A 17,695-nucleotide genomic window follows, 5' to 3' on the forward strand; every position below is an offset into this window, starting at 1 on the left:
CATCCACTACTATTAATCTCAAATGCATTCCCCCTCATAATAGCCCACCTCTTCTTTAATATCTCCCACACATCACACTTAGTGTAAATATAATTTTCCTTTGGCTTTATGTTTAATCAATGTCTATAATTAAAGAGAACAATTCTTTCTTTCTTTTAATTGTCCTTTTATTTTTATAAAACCTTCAATAATCCTTCACATAACCTTTTAAAACAGTACTAGTGAACTGAACTGAACTCTTACACTTTTATCTCTAGTTATAAATCTTATTCAACATTTTGACTTCATATGTTTAAATCTTTACTTTATCAAGGCATTAACAGTAAACTAAGCAATGATATATATATTAAATATAATATATCAAATCATTAACCAAAATTCATTAGCCTAATGAAGACTAAATAAATATCTTTGTCTCACAAATGGTGATTGATCAAAGGAGTTGAAGAAGAAAAGATTAAGCCAAAAATCACAGTTAAACAGAAGAAAACAATAAGAATAGAGAGAGCAGCAATGTCATTGGATCATGAATAATAAAAAAGTTCACGTAGTAGGCCTTGTTTCTTTAATTATTTAAGCAAGCAAGCAAGCAAGCACTCTGTGAGCTAAGAGAGAGCCCCACAAATACAATGGATTCCTCACTTGTGATGACAAAGCCTAAAAGCAAAGGGTGGAAAGAAAGCTACAAAGATAATGAATGGTAGCTAGTGAGATAAAGAAAGAGAATTAATTATTTATGAACAAAAAAGAGAAGACATAGTTGGCATTTGGCATCCTTCTTCCTTTTAAACCCTCACCATTCTTATCATAGAGATAACCAAAGCTTGAATTTTTCATTCTAAGAGATCAAGAGAGATGAGAGGGAGAGTTGGAGGAGCACATGGAGGAGCTCCAACTGATCTTTTAGTGTGTTTTCCATCAAAGGCACACTTAGGATTGATACCAAAGCCCATTTGTAGTCCTTCCAGGCCCGGTGAACCCGGTAAGAGAAACGGTGGTAAAGCCGGTGGTGGCCGGGGCCAGGCAAGCCCACTTTTCAAGAACAAGAGCAAGAATTTGAGCAATGAGATTGCCGATGAACCGACATCGCCGAAGGTGACCTGTGCCGGACAAATCAAAGTGAGGCCTAAGCCCAGGCCCAGGCCCAATAGTAATAGCAAGGATTGGCTGTCAGTAGTTGAAGAGATTGAGAGGTTTCATAAGGAGAAGAAGAAACCACACTGGTTAGAAGGTTTAGGTATCAAGAAAGACATCATGCAGTTCATGGGAGCTCTTCGGGGACTTCGGTTTGATATGCGGTGTTTCGGTTCTTTCCATGGAGCTGTAGACTGCTCTTCAGAAGATGAAGAAGAAGATGATGAAGATGAAGATGAAGATGAAGAAGATGGTGATGATGATGATGATGATCAAGATGATGAAGATAAAAGTAATAGTAGCAATTCAAGAACTATTTTTTCAAAATGGTTCATGGTTTTAGAAGAGAGCCAAAGCAATAATGCATGCAAGAAAGAAGAAGAAGAAGAAGAAGAAGTGGAAGAGGAGAAGGATGTAGCTACAACTTCTTCTTCTTCATCTTCAGTGCCACCTCCAAATGCTTTGTTACTGATGAGATGTAGGTCAGCTCCAGCAAAAGGATGGATTGAAGGAGATGAAGGAGAGAAGAGATTGGAAGAAGAGATAAGTGCAAGGACATTAAGAGAAGAAGAGAAGGAGAAAGAGAGGTTGATACTGATGAGTTATGCACCAGATTTCTTCAAAGTGTCAACTGATATTGCTAAGGAGACTTGGGTTGTGAGTGGCATGGATCCATTGGCAAGGAGCAGGAGTTGGAGAAAATGATCATCAAAATATATAGTTAGTACTGTGTTTTTTGAGAATAAGTTTCAAGGTGGTGGTGATGATGATCATGGTGATGAATAGTTAGTTTCTTCTTCTTCTTCTTCTTCTTCTTCTTTGCTTCTGTTTTAAATAGTACTTGTGCTTTTTTGTGGTTTCTTTTTCTTTGGTTTTGATGTTGTTGTTGTTCATGTGGTTGTTGTATCTGTTTCATTCTGTGTTAAAGATCAAAGTGTAGAGAAAAAGAGATGAGATTGATTTGATATTCTGTTATTTTTGTACAGCTTCTTGATTTGTGATGCTTTTCTTTGGAAAGTATTATGACAGATTAATCTATAAAAGCTTTTTATAAATATCTTTTTAATATATTTATTATAATCAACCAAACAAAGTACTCATTTCATAAAAGCTCAAAATCAAACTCTAAAACTCAGACAACATAAGAGCATACGCGCGTTGAAATATTAACTTCACGTCTTTATACATTCCTGAATTTTTTAAATGAAGTATTTATCACTTATTTGCCATTATGTATATCTATATATATAGCATCCATTATCTGCGAATGTCTGTAGATTTTGAATCTACGGACGTTTGTATCGGTTGTGCACTATTTGATGAACAATATATTTACTAAACTTTAATTAACACTCACTATATATAGTTACCTAATTGTTACTTTGCTCAACTGCGAACGTTCTATGGACGTCTGCCGTTGCCGTATTCTATAATATATATATGTGTGTGTGTTTTTTTATATATTTATCTGAGCGGTGTACTAATTAAATCTGATTAAAGTTTTTGTTGGTGATGATACTTTATGAGCTAGAGAATCAGATGTCTGTTGCCTTGATCTTTTAGTGAAACACAGCATGCCATCATCAATCTGTGGACTTCTCTTTTGGTCTGTTCATTGGCAATGCATTGCTAGAATATCATCCATGCCACTTTTGTACTACTTGCTGTAATTTAGCCAGATTCTTAATTTTGCTACATTTAATTAATTACAAATTTTATATAGAAAGCAAAACTCTCTTTAATTTTTGGAGGAACCGACAACTATGAAGTTAAATTCCAAGTTTTTAATTTGAATAGAGAAAATTTTCTCTCTTTTTAATTAATTAAATATATATATACAAAGATGGCTATTTAATAATAAAAATAATAAATCACACTTCTTCTTATATTAGAGTAGTTGGTATTTTATTTCTTCGTTTGCTCAAGATTTTTAAGTTCAAATCTTATTTGTTTATTGCTTTATCTACGATTCACACTTCATTCATGTTTTACAAGTAGAAATGATGTTAAATAAAAATTTAAATAAATAAGTGCAATTAAAAGAATGAAGACAAGCGCCATCAAGGTAAATCAAATCAACCATGATGTTTAGCACTTATGAAAAGTTCATTTAGTTAAAAGGAAATGAACATATCATTCAATAAACCATGATCATGTATGCACTGAAGCTTATATTACACAAGAAGAACAATCAAAATCATGATAAGAGAGAAACAACACAATGTCCAGAATATAAACAAACTTAAACAAAAAAGAAAGAAAAAAAAAAGGAAAAGCAACATAAATATCATCATATGAATCCCCACTTTTGCACATCAAAGAGGAGACAAGAGTGTAACTTTACATTAAACCCATTCATCATACACCATTTCTTTTTCTTTTTTTTTCTTTTTTTCATTTTCAGCATTCTGTTTTTCTCTCCCAATATATGAATTTCTCACTTTGTTCCACATGTAAATAAAAAAAAATGCCTCAATTTTCATACATATATTCTGTTTATTTTCCGACCGAACTTTTTATCACTTACTTGAACATCTCAAGATCAAAGCCTGCTAAACATTGAAATATTTTATCTGTCAACTTTGATCTGAAAAATTGATGCATACCAGTTTGCAAAAATATTGAAGCAAGTCATTGTTCAATTTTTGCATTGCTTCATTTTAAGTTGTTCTTGAGCCTCAAACAAAGCTTTAGCAATGTCCTTGTGTTCTGGAATCTCATTAATCAGAAATTTATAGTCTTCAATTGATTCTTCCAATCTCTCCAGCTATTAAAAAACATATACCAATAACATTAACACATGATCAAATTTTCGATATTTTGTAAATTGTAATAAATACCTTGGCATTGCAGTAAGCTCTCCTTAGACGAGCTTTATGATATTTAGGCCGAAGAAGAAGCGCGGCATTGCAATCTTCAATGGCTTTCTCCCATTGGTTTAATTTTGATCGACAAGCGGCTCGGTTGCAAAGAAGAACAGCATTATAAGGATCATAATCAAGTCCTGCTCCGTATGAGGTACAAGCTTCTCCAAACTTGAATGCCTTGAAGAGCTCATTACCTTTTCGATCGTGCCGATGCTATTGACCGTATTCTTTGCAACACAACCCAAATTTCCTGATTTTTTCGGTCTAACTGAACAGCCATTTCTGCTGCTGTAACTGCATCTTCGAACCTTAAGGACCAGCCGAAGAAAGGGTATCGATCAAACTAAAGCAATGCAATGAAATCAATTTCAAAATTAAGCATCAACCATGCTAACTAACCTTCCAGCAGCCGCATCGACTAGTGCACGGATTGAATGGACATATGCATTGACTGCTGATCCAAGGAATTTTATCGATGCAGCGGAGTTAAATTTTGGCGCATTACTGATTATTGAATCAGCTTCTTCATGCTTGTTGAGCTTCAGCAGTGCCTCTGCTTGCATTGCAAAAACCTTAAAACACATAAACATTATAATCAAGAAAAGAAAAAAAGAAAATTAAAGATTGAGAAACAAGTAATGTATTGTGAATAAAATTAAATACTTGTGGAGCAGAATCAGAACCAGCAGCAGCCACAGAACATGATTCTTTTAGCAAACTCTGCCATTCTCTTTGTTTTCGCACTTCAATGCACTTTGCGAGATGGCTCTGCAGACTTCGTGCTTTCGAAATTCCATTGGAGCTCTCTTCGCTTCTTGATAACTTGAAATGATGGATTGCCTTCTCGAATTCTCCTAATCTGAGATTGATCAAAGACATCTTAATTTTCTTCTAAACAAAAAGAAAAAAGAAATCTAAAGCAAATGTGATGCTTTTAAAACAGAGATGCCACTCTTCTGTCCAAAGATTGGAAAAAAAAAAATCAATATAAAATGGAACCAAAATCTTTCATTTCTGCAGATTAATAAAATATTTTGTCAGATTAACAAACATATTTTTTTTTCTGCAGAAAGAGTATTAAAAGCAGAGATGTTATTCTTCATTCAAAGATTGAAAAACAATAAAATTCAATACAAAATGAAACTGAATTCTTTCATTTCTGCATATCAACATTAAGAAAAACATCATTTCATCTGACAAATGAAAGATTGATAAGAACAGCAGTAAATTAAAGTGTGAAAAATTCAATTCCAAAATTCTTTTTACTGCATACCTGAGATAAAGATTGGCCAGCCTATGATGAGCTCTGCAATAACAAGGATCAATCCTAACAGCCTCCTTGCACTCTTCAACAGCCTCAAGAATTCTTCCCAATCCAATCAAAGCAGCAGCCTTGTTACTCCGGTACGAAGCCTTACCGGAATCAATGAGTATCGCCTGATCATACAACGACACCGCCTCCGCAAACCTCCCCTTCCTATACTCCTCATTTCCCATCTCCTTCAACTTCTCAGGTTCCAAACTCACAGACAAAGCTCTACAAACCACTTCCTTGCTTCTCCTCCTCCTCACAATGTTTCCCATCACCCCATTGCTCCCAAAACCAATCAAACTACTTGAACATGGCTTCACTAACGTGCCATTCACAATCCCCTTACCATTACACTCCCTATCATGCACAACTCTTTGCTCTTCTTTCCTCTGCATGGCTGAAGGAACACTAGATGAATCACCAGAGACTGCCATAGACCGACGTCGAAAAACACGGCGGTAAATGACTAGAACACCACAACCAGACTGTTGTTGCTGCTTCTTCTTCTTCTTCATCTTCTTCTTCTCATCCATTTTCTCTTGCAGAACCTTAAGATGATACTTCAAGGATTAATACAAGTAATGTTTGCAATGAATGCAGAGCACAATGCAAGTGCTTGTCTTTACATTGGACTGAAATAGAAAAGCATGAGGTTTGACATCCTTTATGTAGTAGTGATTCTGAAGGAACTGCAAATTAAGACTTTATTTATTCAGTAGATATAATAAGAAATCAGTTGATGAAATATGAATTTGTTTGAATGAATTGGAGTTGTTAGTTTACAGAAACAGCTAGATGTGCTCCCCACGTACATCACAGCTACCCAGTAGGTTGTCTTTAGAATCTCATAAGGTGACCAGATAGTAGATAAAAAATAAAGTTTAAAGTAAATCTTCTTGATTTTTTTTTGAGTATACAGTTAAAAAGAAAGAAAAGAAAGAGCCAAACATTCAAATATTAACAAAATTTAGAGCCAAATAACACACTCAAAATGCTCTTTGAAAAAATTTAAAAATATTTTCACTTTATATATATATATATATATTTTGACACATAATGATAAACACCGTCATTTAAGGTTTAAGTCAGGGACGGGTACAGATGTGGAGCGCACTCGCAAGCTCAACAACATCTTGCCTTTTGATGTAAATATATTTATAAGTAAAAAAAAAAACATATACCAAACCAATATATATATATATATATATATATATATATATATATTGAGAGAGAGAGATAAGGTTGGAGAAAAGAAAGAATGGGTCCGGGTGAAATGGAATCGAACCGATGAGCGGGTGAAAAGTAGTCAAAAGAAGTGGGCCGGATGGGCCGGAAAGGGCCCGGTTCAGTCGGCAAGTAGGTGAAAAAAGGAGGAAAAACAGAGCCCACGTGACTTGAAGCTCTTGGGCTTGAAGCAAGCACGTGATCCCTGGCCTTGGTTTTAGTCTCATTGCCGCAAAGGTACCCTGGAGAGGACCTCTGTTTTCACACTCACAGAGTGAGGCTAATCATGAAGGATATAATTTGTTTATTAATTTAATTCTTTTTTTTCCATATTTTAAGATATATATTTATTTTAATAATTATTATTCTTCTTTTAGTATGATTAAAGATGACAATGTAGGCCATAAGTCCAATAATTCCATCTATGTCCTATTCTCCTTTTTTTTTTTAATCTAGATGCTGATTTTTATCAAAAGAGAATTTCATTTTTCTCATCAACTAAACAATGAATAAAAAAAAGTTATCCCATCAATTTTCATTTTATATTTATAATTAAAAAAAATGAGCATAAATAAAGAGAATTTCACAACACACAAGAAGAATGAGCACTCTGATAGCAAGAGTAAATGATTTTACAGCTCAAAAGGCAAACAAGCATGCTAATGAAATCACAAAGATTGAGCATATGATTCCATGAATTCAGGCACTTCTTTTTAACTCTCTCTCTCTGTATGTTGAAGCTATTCAAAATTTCAATTCAAGAATTTGGTCTGACAGGGGCGGAAATAAAGACCATCCATTTACAACAATGATTTTTGAGAACCTAAACTCTGAACATCTGTAGAGTGATTGGGCAAAGAAACATTGTGAAAATGTAATTAACCTGGAAATGTTGGTCACTTGGATGTTTTTTGTGCTTCCTTCACAATTTCATTTGCTAATTGTTCTGGGGAATACTCTGCCCCAAAAAATCTCACAACATCCATATTTGGGTCTAACAGATACCTGCCATCAAGCATGTCAGTCTAGAAGTTAAAAAGAAATCAGGGCTAATAGTAAAATCTGTTAAATTGAAGTAAACGGAAGAATGTACATGTTTTTGGAACATTGGACCAGATAATCTTGGCCTTCTTCATCAACTTTCTTGAAGAAGACACGGTATTCTTGTGCTATCTGTCTAATGGCGTCGATTGGGCCTGTTAATCCTATGATTTTTGGATGAAACTCTGCAAAGGCACTAGATAAATGACCTGCAATGCAGCGTCGAAAGGGAGTAGAAAACAGCGAAATATTTCAGAAACTGACCTTTGAGGTAAGCTTGGAGTTGTGCAGGAGTATCACGTTGAGGATCAATAGTAATAAAAACTGGTGTGATCTCTAGATTGTGTGCAGTCTCTAGTTTCAGATGCAATAATACCAGAAAAAAGTAAGCACCATCAGTAGAAAAAAACATTCAAAAAAATGAGAATGTCATAAATATTTCCCAAAATGCTGGAGTTCCAAAGAAATCAACCGTTATTCTTGGGAATCCAAGTCATGACTTGAATTTTTCATTAATTATGTTATAGCGTGCAACTTAGTGGTACCAAAGAAGAGTATTATACAAAAGCAAACAACGCATATGCAGGTGTTTAACAAAGTATCAAGGATCAAAGGAATTTACATTAGCTTTTGCTCAAACACATAAGCAGTATGGTGATTGTTTTCTTTAAATCATCAAGATTAATCTCATTGCCAACACATCATTAGTTTGCATGATTATGCATAATGACTATACAGTTCAACAGAAGATATGATCTCAAAATGATTTAAGACAATCCATCACAAAGATCATATGCTGTTAGCAATAGGAATGAGTTGGCAAATCATTGCAAGGAGATATTTTACCTAAGATGTCAATGACATTGGCCATCTTCCTGACCTCCTCTGGCCCAACATCTGGGCAGGAAGTGTAACCAAAATAGATGAGGGTCCAATTTCCCCTAAGATCAGACTCAGTCACAGCACGATTATCTGTATCGAAAAGCTTAAATGGACCGCCAATAGCCGGTCTGTTCAAACTACTATTTTCAGAGAAAGTGCTTTCTTTGGATCCTGTGATGCATAACACAAAAAATCAATAAAAGGCCAAACAGGAGAGGAGAAGAAATAAAAGAACACTGGTAAGATTGGTCTGTAACTTCTCTCCAATTTCTCTCTAGTTGCTATGCCTGTCATTACCAAAAAGAGGCATAAATATAGTTTGTTACTATAATCATATGATTATCCTAAAACTTAACGGCTAGGAAATCATGTTATAATAAATAATTTTAATTTAATCCAAGCTCAAAACTTCCTATATCAAGCAATTTAATTTTGGTTATTTATTTATCTAATTTGCAATGCAAATACCTTAAGAATTGGAATATACCTTTTAAAATAGCCCTCTTCTCATCATTATAGTGGACATACATGCCTGCTCCAGCAATTGCCAGTATGGCTGTGGGCTGAAGAAAACCAATCCACTTATGCATATTCTATCGAAATGAAAAACTTGGGAGGGAGAAAGTTGAAACACAGTCTAGTCCAAAACTCATTGGTGTTTAACACAAAAAAAAAAAAGGCTTGAGGCTACCCAGGAAACATACAATGGCATAATTAAACCACGACCGAGAATGCACTGATTCTTCATTTCCCGATAGCTGCTCAAGTAACTTAGGGCCCTTCTTGGTTGTTTTTGCATAAGCTCGACATTGGTGAAAAGGACCATATCTGCATTACAGAAAAATAATGTTCAACACTATCAAAGTTGCAAAGAAAGGAAAAAAAACACTCTAATCTGTAGAAATTACTCGCGCATTTTGACAATAATCTCTTGATGTGCAAAAAAAAATAGAAGAAGTTTTGCAGATAATGGAAAAGTCTGTTAGGATAAATAAGTTATAGATGGTATATCCAAGAAATTTTTTAACCTTGATGTTCGAGAAACATTTCCTTGTTCCCTGCTTAGGATTCCCTGCACAAGCAATACCACTTTTTCTTCATTGAGTTAAAGCTTACCATTTCAATTTTTATCAAGATAAAATAGATAACTAATGTTGATTGATGATGAAGCTGTCAGGAAAAAATAATTGCATGACATCCCAAATGTTCATGTTTCTTTAAAGACAACATCATGTCCATTAATCTTGTAGAGAAAAGAAGAGACTTAACTTCATTTTCCAAATAGACCATATAAAAGAAATTCAACCAAACACGCAGATATTGCCACAATAGATTCTGATGCAAATAACGCACCAGGATTCAGATGTTGATTAAAAAATTTCAAACTAAATTTTAAGATGCATTCATCATTAATATATGAACCTGAGGTCTTACAACATTAATCAACTTAGGAATAGGTTTATCTTTTTCACCCACAAAATTCCACATTTCCTGTCCAAATTCCTCAAAAAATGTCTGTCCAAATTACTGGTCAGCACAATCTCCCAGTGCACTGGCAACACACAAACTTGTAATGCTAAAAATTTTGCCAGACATTAAAATCTACAACCCAAATACTTCACTGAGGAATATACACAAACAACTGTCATACAGACACTTTCCTCACAGCTATTAGCATATAAAACCCAGCAACAATCAATCACATTCATGGAATCACAAAACACTGATTCAAGAACTAGGGCATTCAACAAAACCACCCAGTACCAACAATCTACGCACTTGAAATGCTAATTTAAACTTATATGCATTCAAACTTGCAAGAATCAGTACAAAATTCATGAAATAACTGAAACTTGATTCAAGAACGCAATCATTCAATCCATGGAGATAAATATATGAAAAAGAAGTGGAGAAAAGCTCATTACCGCGAAATCGAAGAAGCTCTGGAGAAGCGGCGCAAGTGCAGCAACCCAAGGAGGCGAGAACTAAGCATGGCTTTAGAAACGAGAGGAAGGGGAATACCAAGTCTAGGTCCGAGAGCTCTTGTTCATTCTCCGGAGAAGCCCTCCATGAGAAGAAGAAGAAGAAGAAGAAGAAGAAGAGCTTGAGTGGTTTCTTGGAGCTCAAGTAAACAGGCCAAATAACTGGGCTTTATGGGCTTTGCTTGTTGCTCAAATTGGGCCCATTTATTAAAAATAATAATATTTTTGAAATTTTATTTGTTTATTTGATACATTTTTATTTAATATTTTAAATATGAATTGAAAACAATTTGGAGGAAATTTATAAACAAATATGCTTTTTATGTAGAAATTCTTTTAATGTAATTTTCATATATTCATATATATATATATTAGTTATTTTTGTTTAAGACTTAAGTTTAGTGCATATTAACTAATTACATTAATTAAATTTATGTTTTATCAAATTAAATATCGTAATTATTTGAATTAATCAATGATAAAACTTTCAATTTATACAATTTCACATTACATATATATATATATATATATGGCACCTCTCACAACTCTTCTGTGAAGGTAGAAACTTTTATATATATATATATATATATATATATTTCCAATATTATCACTATTAAATACAAAAATTAATAAGAATAATAATTGTCCATAGATTCACAATACAAAGAACCATATAACCCATATGATAACATATTATTTAAACAGACACATATGCATGCATGCATGCATGATTTAATCAATGTTATGAGTACGTGAATTATATATGCAATTAATTAAATGTATATACTTGTATTGTTGGTAGAAAGAAGTTAAATCAACAACAAGATCTTTGATGATGAACATATGAGGGAGAGGAGTGATCATGGTGGCAATAATGGAGGTGTTTGCATCTATAGGTTTAAGGCATGCTACTGTGTTATCACCATCAATATTCATAGAGCATGAACCACATATTCCTTCCCTGCATGACCTCCTGAATGCCAAGCTTGAGTCCTGCTCTGCCTTTATCTTTTGAAGCACATCCAAAACCTATACATATATATATATATATATATATATATATATACTGCATGTTAATTAATTATCTATAAAAACATATATGTTATCATGCATGTAATATTGAAGTTAAATTAATTAATCTCACTGACCATTGGACCACAAGAAGTCAAGTCAACATGGTAAGATTGAAGGAAAGGTTTGTGAGGCTTGTCAGGGTTCCATCTGAAGATTTTGAACTCTTTAATGATCACCTTGTTACCTTCGCTTTTGTTTAACCACCCTGAGACCTTTTCATAGTACTTAGTTATCCCCTTTGCTTTCTCTTTACCAACTGGATGATCATCCAGTGTAGGGAACTCCTTTGAATTACTTCCCTTCTCCTTTTATCACTCCTTCTACCGCCTTTCCTACTCCTTCCTTCATCCTCTCCATTAATGGTCCTCTTCTCCTCAACATCTCTTTCTCTTTCTGTTTTAGTTTCCATCAAATATTAATTAACTAACTAACTAACTAACTATATATATATATATGTGAAGTATTTATTATGTGTTGCATGGAACCATATGAAGTCTTGTTTGGACACGTTCTTGGACACGTGTTGTGGAGTTAGACCTTTGTTTTATGTCGCATGATGCTAGAGTACTCTTAAGCACAATGTGTGGCATGGTCTAGCTTTAACTTATAGTTGGATTTTGTTGGCCTTTTGGGCTACTTTCTAGTTCTAGACCATATATATTTCATAGTTAGCAATGTTTGTTTATCTAATTTTTTTTAAATAATAAATAATAAGTGTTTTGTTTTTTTTATAAATATAAATAGTACCAAACAGTACTGAATTTGGATGTACAATATATATATAATACAAGAATAATATAAGAATCTCCGACGAACAATTCACTCTTTTTAGACTTATATTTTTTTTAACAAATAAATAATTAATAAATAAGTACATTTTACATGAACAAAATATTCCATAAAAGAAAAACCTAGCCCAACTTGACTAAAATATTTCAAGTTAAATAACTTGAACTATATAAGCTGAATTAGTCAAAAAAAAAAATAAAATCAAATCAAATCAAATTATAATTTTTTTAATTTAAAAATGGTTCATCATATCTTGTGGATGAAGGCAAGACCGAGTAAGATTAACAATGGTGCAATTTAAAACTATGTCAAATCAAAATACATATTATAAGATAATTAATATATAATATAGTTTAAAATGAATAAAATATTTATTATTAAAACATCAAATTCAAACCGTATATCCGGTGACAAAAGCAAACACTGAAGCACACAGTGAGATAAATAAACAAACACTGTTTTGATAACAAAACATAAACTAGAGCTAGATTAGGATGGAGGGTTGAACAGTAACTCTGATAGGTTGCTTGCAGAACCATCAAACATGAAGAAATTAAAGACACTTTGAAAGCTTTATATATAATCTTTTAGTGGTGTTAGTTAGATTGCACCCCCTCCATATATTGTTTTTAAATGTTCAAAACCTTCATGGCTCCAACTCACAACCTTGTTATTATATAAATACTTCTTTTAGTATCATCAAATTGCTTTTATATAAATAGAAACATTTTTTTTTAAGTCATATTTTTAATTCTAAATGGGTTCATAATTGGTGCATGTGTCAGTCCATGCATGCATGGTGGAAGTGAGCTTTGGAAGATTTTTTTTTAGGGTTTTGAGATCTTTTGAAGATTAGGGTTAGGGTTAGAGTTAGGTGATCAACCACAATTAGCTGAATACTCTAACTGATTTGTCTAGTGCTAATTGATGTCAACAACAAGGTTTCTTCTTTTATTTTTCTTCTCTCTTTATTCCATATATACTTTAAGATAATCAAATGTATGTTAATTAACAATTAATCGGGTTAAGATAATATTAATTATCATTTTTAGTTGATCACAAGGCAAGGCAACAAACTACACCAACCTCAAAACGTTCACAAAATATTTTAAGTTAGCTTAAAAAAATCATGCAATTATTTTTAATTTGATGGTGAATAAAATGAGCTTATTATATATAATTTTCCCTAGAAAATTAGAAATCCTAGAGAGAAGACAATTAAAGGTCAAATTGACCATATATATTTTTTTATATATATACGGAACGTCAATAACTTACTATTCTTTGTGTCTAAATGTACATTTTATTGTTACTAATGACTATTCAATTGAGGGTCCCACAAGATGAATAGGACTAGTCAAAGGGATGACTAGTCAACGTAGTGGTAGCTTCTCTTCTGGTACGTAAAGATAATTTTAATGGTGGTGTTTATTAGGGTTCACCAACTTGGTCATGCTGAATTGAGACAAGTAACAAAGCAAGTCCTTCATGAGGTTTTTATGTATAAATAAGTACTCTTTTTCTTTTTCTTTTTACTTGCATATTTTTAATCCACAAAAAAAATGTGTCTAAAATAGGTGATATATATATATATAATTTTTAAATTTTTTTGGTAGTGCTTTTAAAATAGATATAAAATATTTCACAAAATTTTCATTTATTGTTAAATTATGTGTTTTTTTCCGAAATCAAGGCTACATACATCAACATGCACAAAGACTAAGAATTAATTATCCAATTCATGCATTTTTAACCGGGAATGAGGGGTTTGAGCTATGAGTCTACCAACATAACCAGTCACCCGTTACCATTATTATTTTCAACAAGTGTTAAACTCGAGATCTTTTGATTGTCCCACTTTCGTTTTCCGTAATAAAGCTAAATACCATTACCTATTAGCTCTTTAGTTGAATTATGTGTAATAACCCATGAGCAAAAAAAAATCAATTATATAAAAAAATATATATGTAAAAAAAACAATAAAAAGAAATTAAGAAAAAAGGGGAAATTGTACAAAACTTATGGGTCACATTCCCTGTCTCCAATTAATTTCCAATATCACCATCTCCTACCTAAACCCACGCTAGACACAGCATTCACAACAAAACAACCACACACCAAAAACCCACCCAACGAAAGTAACCCAAATCATATTCAAATGACATCACCTCACCCAAAAATGACGTCACCCATGACCCCGACCCTTAAATTAAAACCACACGAGTCCTTTTCTCGGGTCAGTCTTTCTAGTCTCCTTCCTCCTTCCCTCCCTCTCTCTCTCTTTGACCATCTACCAGCAATGCGGGCCCCACTTCCTTTTGCTATCTCTTTAGTATCTTTTAAGTGGAAACATGAGCTAAAGCCGCCCTCTCTTTTCTTCATCACCCTCTTCCTCCTTCTTCTCCTCCTCCTCCTCCTCCTCCTCCCTCTCTTCAATCCTTCTCCTCATCCCCTTAACCAGAGAGCACCAGACACAGAGAGTACCACATCTCTCTCTCTCTTTCTCAACCATTTAAGTCTTTTGTGTGTGTTTTTGAGAGTGTCTAGCTCTTTAATTTCCTATATATATATATATATATATATACATCCCTTTCTTATCTTCTCTTCTCTTCTCTGTCCTCTCTCTCTCTACCTCTCTAATATAACTGTGTTTGTTTGTGTGTGTGTGTGAGTGAGTGAGTGATCATAAGTCTCTCTCTTTAAGTCTTGTGTGTGAGCGTGCGCGTGACTGTGAGAGTGTGTGAGTGAGAGAGAGAGAGAGAGAGAGAGAGAAAGAAGGAGAGCATAGGGGTCTTTCTCTAAAGCAAAGTCCTGATCTTTTCCTCTCTATATCTTCTCTTCTTTGTGATTTCTTAATGATCCACTGATCCTATATATATATATATATACACATGGAGATACACACATAGAAAGAGTGAGAAGAGTGAGAAGAGAGAAAAGAGATCAATGGATTCAGGGAATAGTGGAAGCTTACAATCATCTAGTGGAGGAGATGAAGAGTATGACTCACTCATACCCTCCTCCACCGCCGCCTGCGCCACCATCTCCACCACCACCACCACCCATCACCACCATCATCCTCATCCTCCTCCTCATTCTTCTCTCTATGACACCCTCTCATACTATGACTCCTTTCCACGTTCTCCACCCAATCCATTCCTCCACTTAGAAACCCCCTGGTCTCGTACTCCTTCCGCCACCGACATCACCGGCCTTCTTCCCACCTCCACTTCCACCACTACCAACACCACCAACCCTTTCTCCCTCACCACCCCTTCCAAACCTTCATCGGCACCACCTGAACCTCCTCCTCCTCCTCCTCCTCCTCCTCCTCCTCGCAACTCCAAGAAGCGTTCTCGCGCCTCTCGCCGTGCTCCGACCACTGTACTCACCACCGACACGTCCAACTTCCGTGCCATGGTCCAAGAGTTCACCGGCATACCTACTTCTCCTTTCGCCACTCCTTCCTCTTCTTCCTCCTTCCCCCGCTCTCGTCTTGACATCTTCTCCGGCCGCTCCTCCTTCAACGACTCACTCCTCTCTCCCCCTCCTTATCTTCTCCGCCCATTCCCTCAAAAGCTCCAACCTTCATCTTCCTTCCCTCCTTTATCCTCTTCATCTTCTTCCTCTTCTTCTAGTCTTAGTGTCACTGCTTCTACTCTTAATGCAACCACCATTGCTAGACCTAGTTCTTCTTGCACCACTAATCCAAACCCAACCAATAACTTCCAACTCCCTCATGATCATCATCATCATCATCATCATCATCTTGGTCTTACCATGCAAAACCAAATGTTCACCTTCCAATCACTTCTCCAACCTCCAATCAACTCTTTGTCCAACATCCCGGCTTTCACCGATAAGTCTCGTTCCAACGATCATCATCATCATCAAGCTATCCCTGACTTGGGTGCTGGCAATTTAGATCATGGAGATGTTAATAACCTCACCGGTAACCTATCTAGTCTTGTTGGCAGTGCTGAAGGTGGTGATTGCAAGATAAACTTCTAGTCAGAGTTGAAGGTATGATATGCATGGATATATTCAATGTTTTCATCAAGAAGTCAATTTTATATTGTCAAGAAGACACAAGAAGTTTATTACTAGCTTCTTCTTCTTCTTCTTCTTCTTCTTTCTTTCTTTTGCCTTTTGTTAATTAGTTCATCAACATCATCAGTTTCAGTATATATATACATCAATCTGTTTCCTTTTCAATGTCTATGTGAATAGGGTTTTTGCTCTATATATGCTCTCTCTTTCTCTCTCTCTCTCTACAGTGATGATGATAAATATATTAGTTGTGGCATTGTTTTTCTTGGTGGTTCTTATGTCTTTGTCTATCTAAACCTATCAGAATTCTCCTTTTCTAATAGAGAGAAGTCTCAACAAGTAAACTGTTTACCAGTTATCCAAACAACCCTAGCTAGCTAGAAGAGATCTTTATTAATGTGTGTGTGTGTGTGTGTCTTTATATATATATATATATATATATTTATATAAGCATTTGGAGTGATTGGTGGCGAGATTTGAGGTAACGTTAGCCGCCAAAAATTTTATATGTATATAGAAAAGAGCAATGGAGATGATCAAAGGTCATATAGTGTTGAAATGTTTAATTACAACTGCTCCACAAGATGAGGCTTCACTAAGAATGCACTGTCCTCCTCTTTTAAAAACCAATACAGACCAACAAGAACAACAACCAAATCTTTAAAGCTATGTGCCAAAATAACCAAAGATTCATAAAAGGTCAAAAGGTTTATTACTATATTATTTCCACCAAAGAGCATGAAGTTGAGTGAGAGACATTGGGCCACATTGCCATCCTCCCATGCTCCTCTTCCTTTCTCTTCTTTCTTGTGTGCTTGAATAATGTGCTTGAATACTTGTAAACTATATAACATATCCACACACACTTAAAAAGATCACCTTTGCTTTTTAGAATGGTCTAGGGAAAAGGAGAAGTGTAGCCATAAGAGATTGGGAGATGAGATAAGGGGGAGAGAAGGGAAAGGTGTGAATTATTTAATCATAATAATTTCCAAAGGTGGTGATTGAGCTTGCAAAAGTGGAAGAGTGATCAACTATGGGAGGATTAGGGAGGGGGGCCTTTGAGGTGTGACATGTGACTCAAGTATTGAAATCATGGTGGCCCATGCCAGGGAATAATCTGTTCTCTAGCAATGATGGCTTCTTCAAACTTCAATCCCTCTCTCATTATTCGGGCTTCTTCATAACCCAAACCCGGCCCGAAACCGCTCGGTCATGATCCAACGATATGTATCCAATGATTTAGTATAATACGAGTGTTCGAAGAGATTTTACAGTATAATAATTTCTCATATAAGTGCTAATTTGATTGTGTTATATTTTATTTTATAAATATTTTT

General features: G+C 34.7%; 4 protein-coding genes across 4 annotated transcripts; 2 read left to right on the forward strand and 2 right to left on the reverse strand.

The window, feature by feature from the left end:
- Window positions 1-607: 607 nt before the first annotated feature.
- Window positions 608-2,099, forward strand: LOC120249821 (nucleolin). Its single transcript, XM_039258490.1, has one exon. It carries the CDS (start codon window positions 856-858, stop codon window positions 1,837-1,839), a length of 984 nt encoding a protein of 327 aa, XP_039114424.1. The 5' UTR covers window positions 608-855; the 3' UTR covers window positions 1,840-2,099.
- Window positions 2,100-3,502: 1,403 nt separating this feature from the next.
- LOC120283842 (inactive TPR repeat-containing thioredoxin TTL3-like) lies at window positions 3,503-5,848 on the reverse strand. Its single transcript, XM_039290605.1, is given in 6 exon segments — window positions 3,503-3,901; window positions 3,975-4,199; window positions 4,201-4,309; window positions 4,401-4,573; window positions 4,665-4,860; window positions 5,275-5,848. Coding segments are annotated over 6 exon segments (1,404 nt in total). The 5' UTR covers window positions 5,847-5,848; the 3' UTR covers window positions 3,503-3,772.
- A 1,470-nt stretch (window positions 5,849-7,318) lies between these two features.
- Window positions 7,319-10,553, reverse strand: LOC120283549 (protein SCO1 homolog 2, mitochondrial-like). The gene is made up of 7 exons (XM_039290250.1): window positions 10,386-10,553; window positions 9,165-9,288; window positions 8,948-9,023; window positions 8,425-8,631; window positions 7,843-7,932; window positions 7,631-7,763; window positions 7,319-7,542 (listed from the first exon to the last, which is right to left on the reverse strand). Exons 1-7 carry the CDS (start codon window positions 10,451-10,453, stop codon window positions 7,434-7,436), a joined length of 807 nt encoding a protein of 268 aa, XP_039146184.1. The 5' UTR covers window positions 10,454-10,553; the 3' UTR covers window positions 7,319-7,433.
- A 4,120-nt stretch (window positions 10,554-14,673) lies between these two features.
- LOC120250689 (mucin-2-like) lies at window positions 14,674-16,569 on the forward strand. The gene has a single exon (XM_039259522.1). The coding sequence runs from the start codon at window positions 15,252-15,254 to the stop codon at window positions 16,314-16,316; it is 1,065 nt and encodes a 354-aa protein (XP_039115456.1). The 5' UTR covers window positions 14,674-15,251; the 3' UTR covers window positions 16,317-16,569.
- Window positions 16,570-17,695: the final 1,126 nt, after the last annotated feature.

This window comes from Dioscorea cayenensis, chromosome 19, assembly GCF_009730915.1.
Source record: "Dioscorea cayenensis subsp. rotundata cultivar TDr96_F1 chromosome 19, TDr96_F1_v2_PseudoChromosome.rev07_lg8_w22 25.fasta, whole genome shotgun sequence".
Lineage (NCBI taxonomy): Eukaryota > Viridiplantae > Streptophyta > Magnoliopsida > Dioscoreales > Dioscoreaceae > Dioscorea > Dioscorea cayenensis.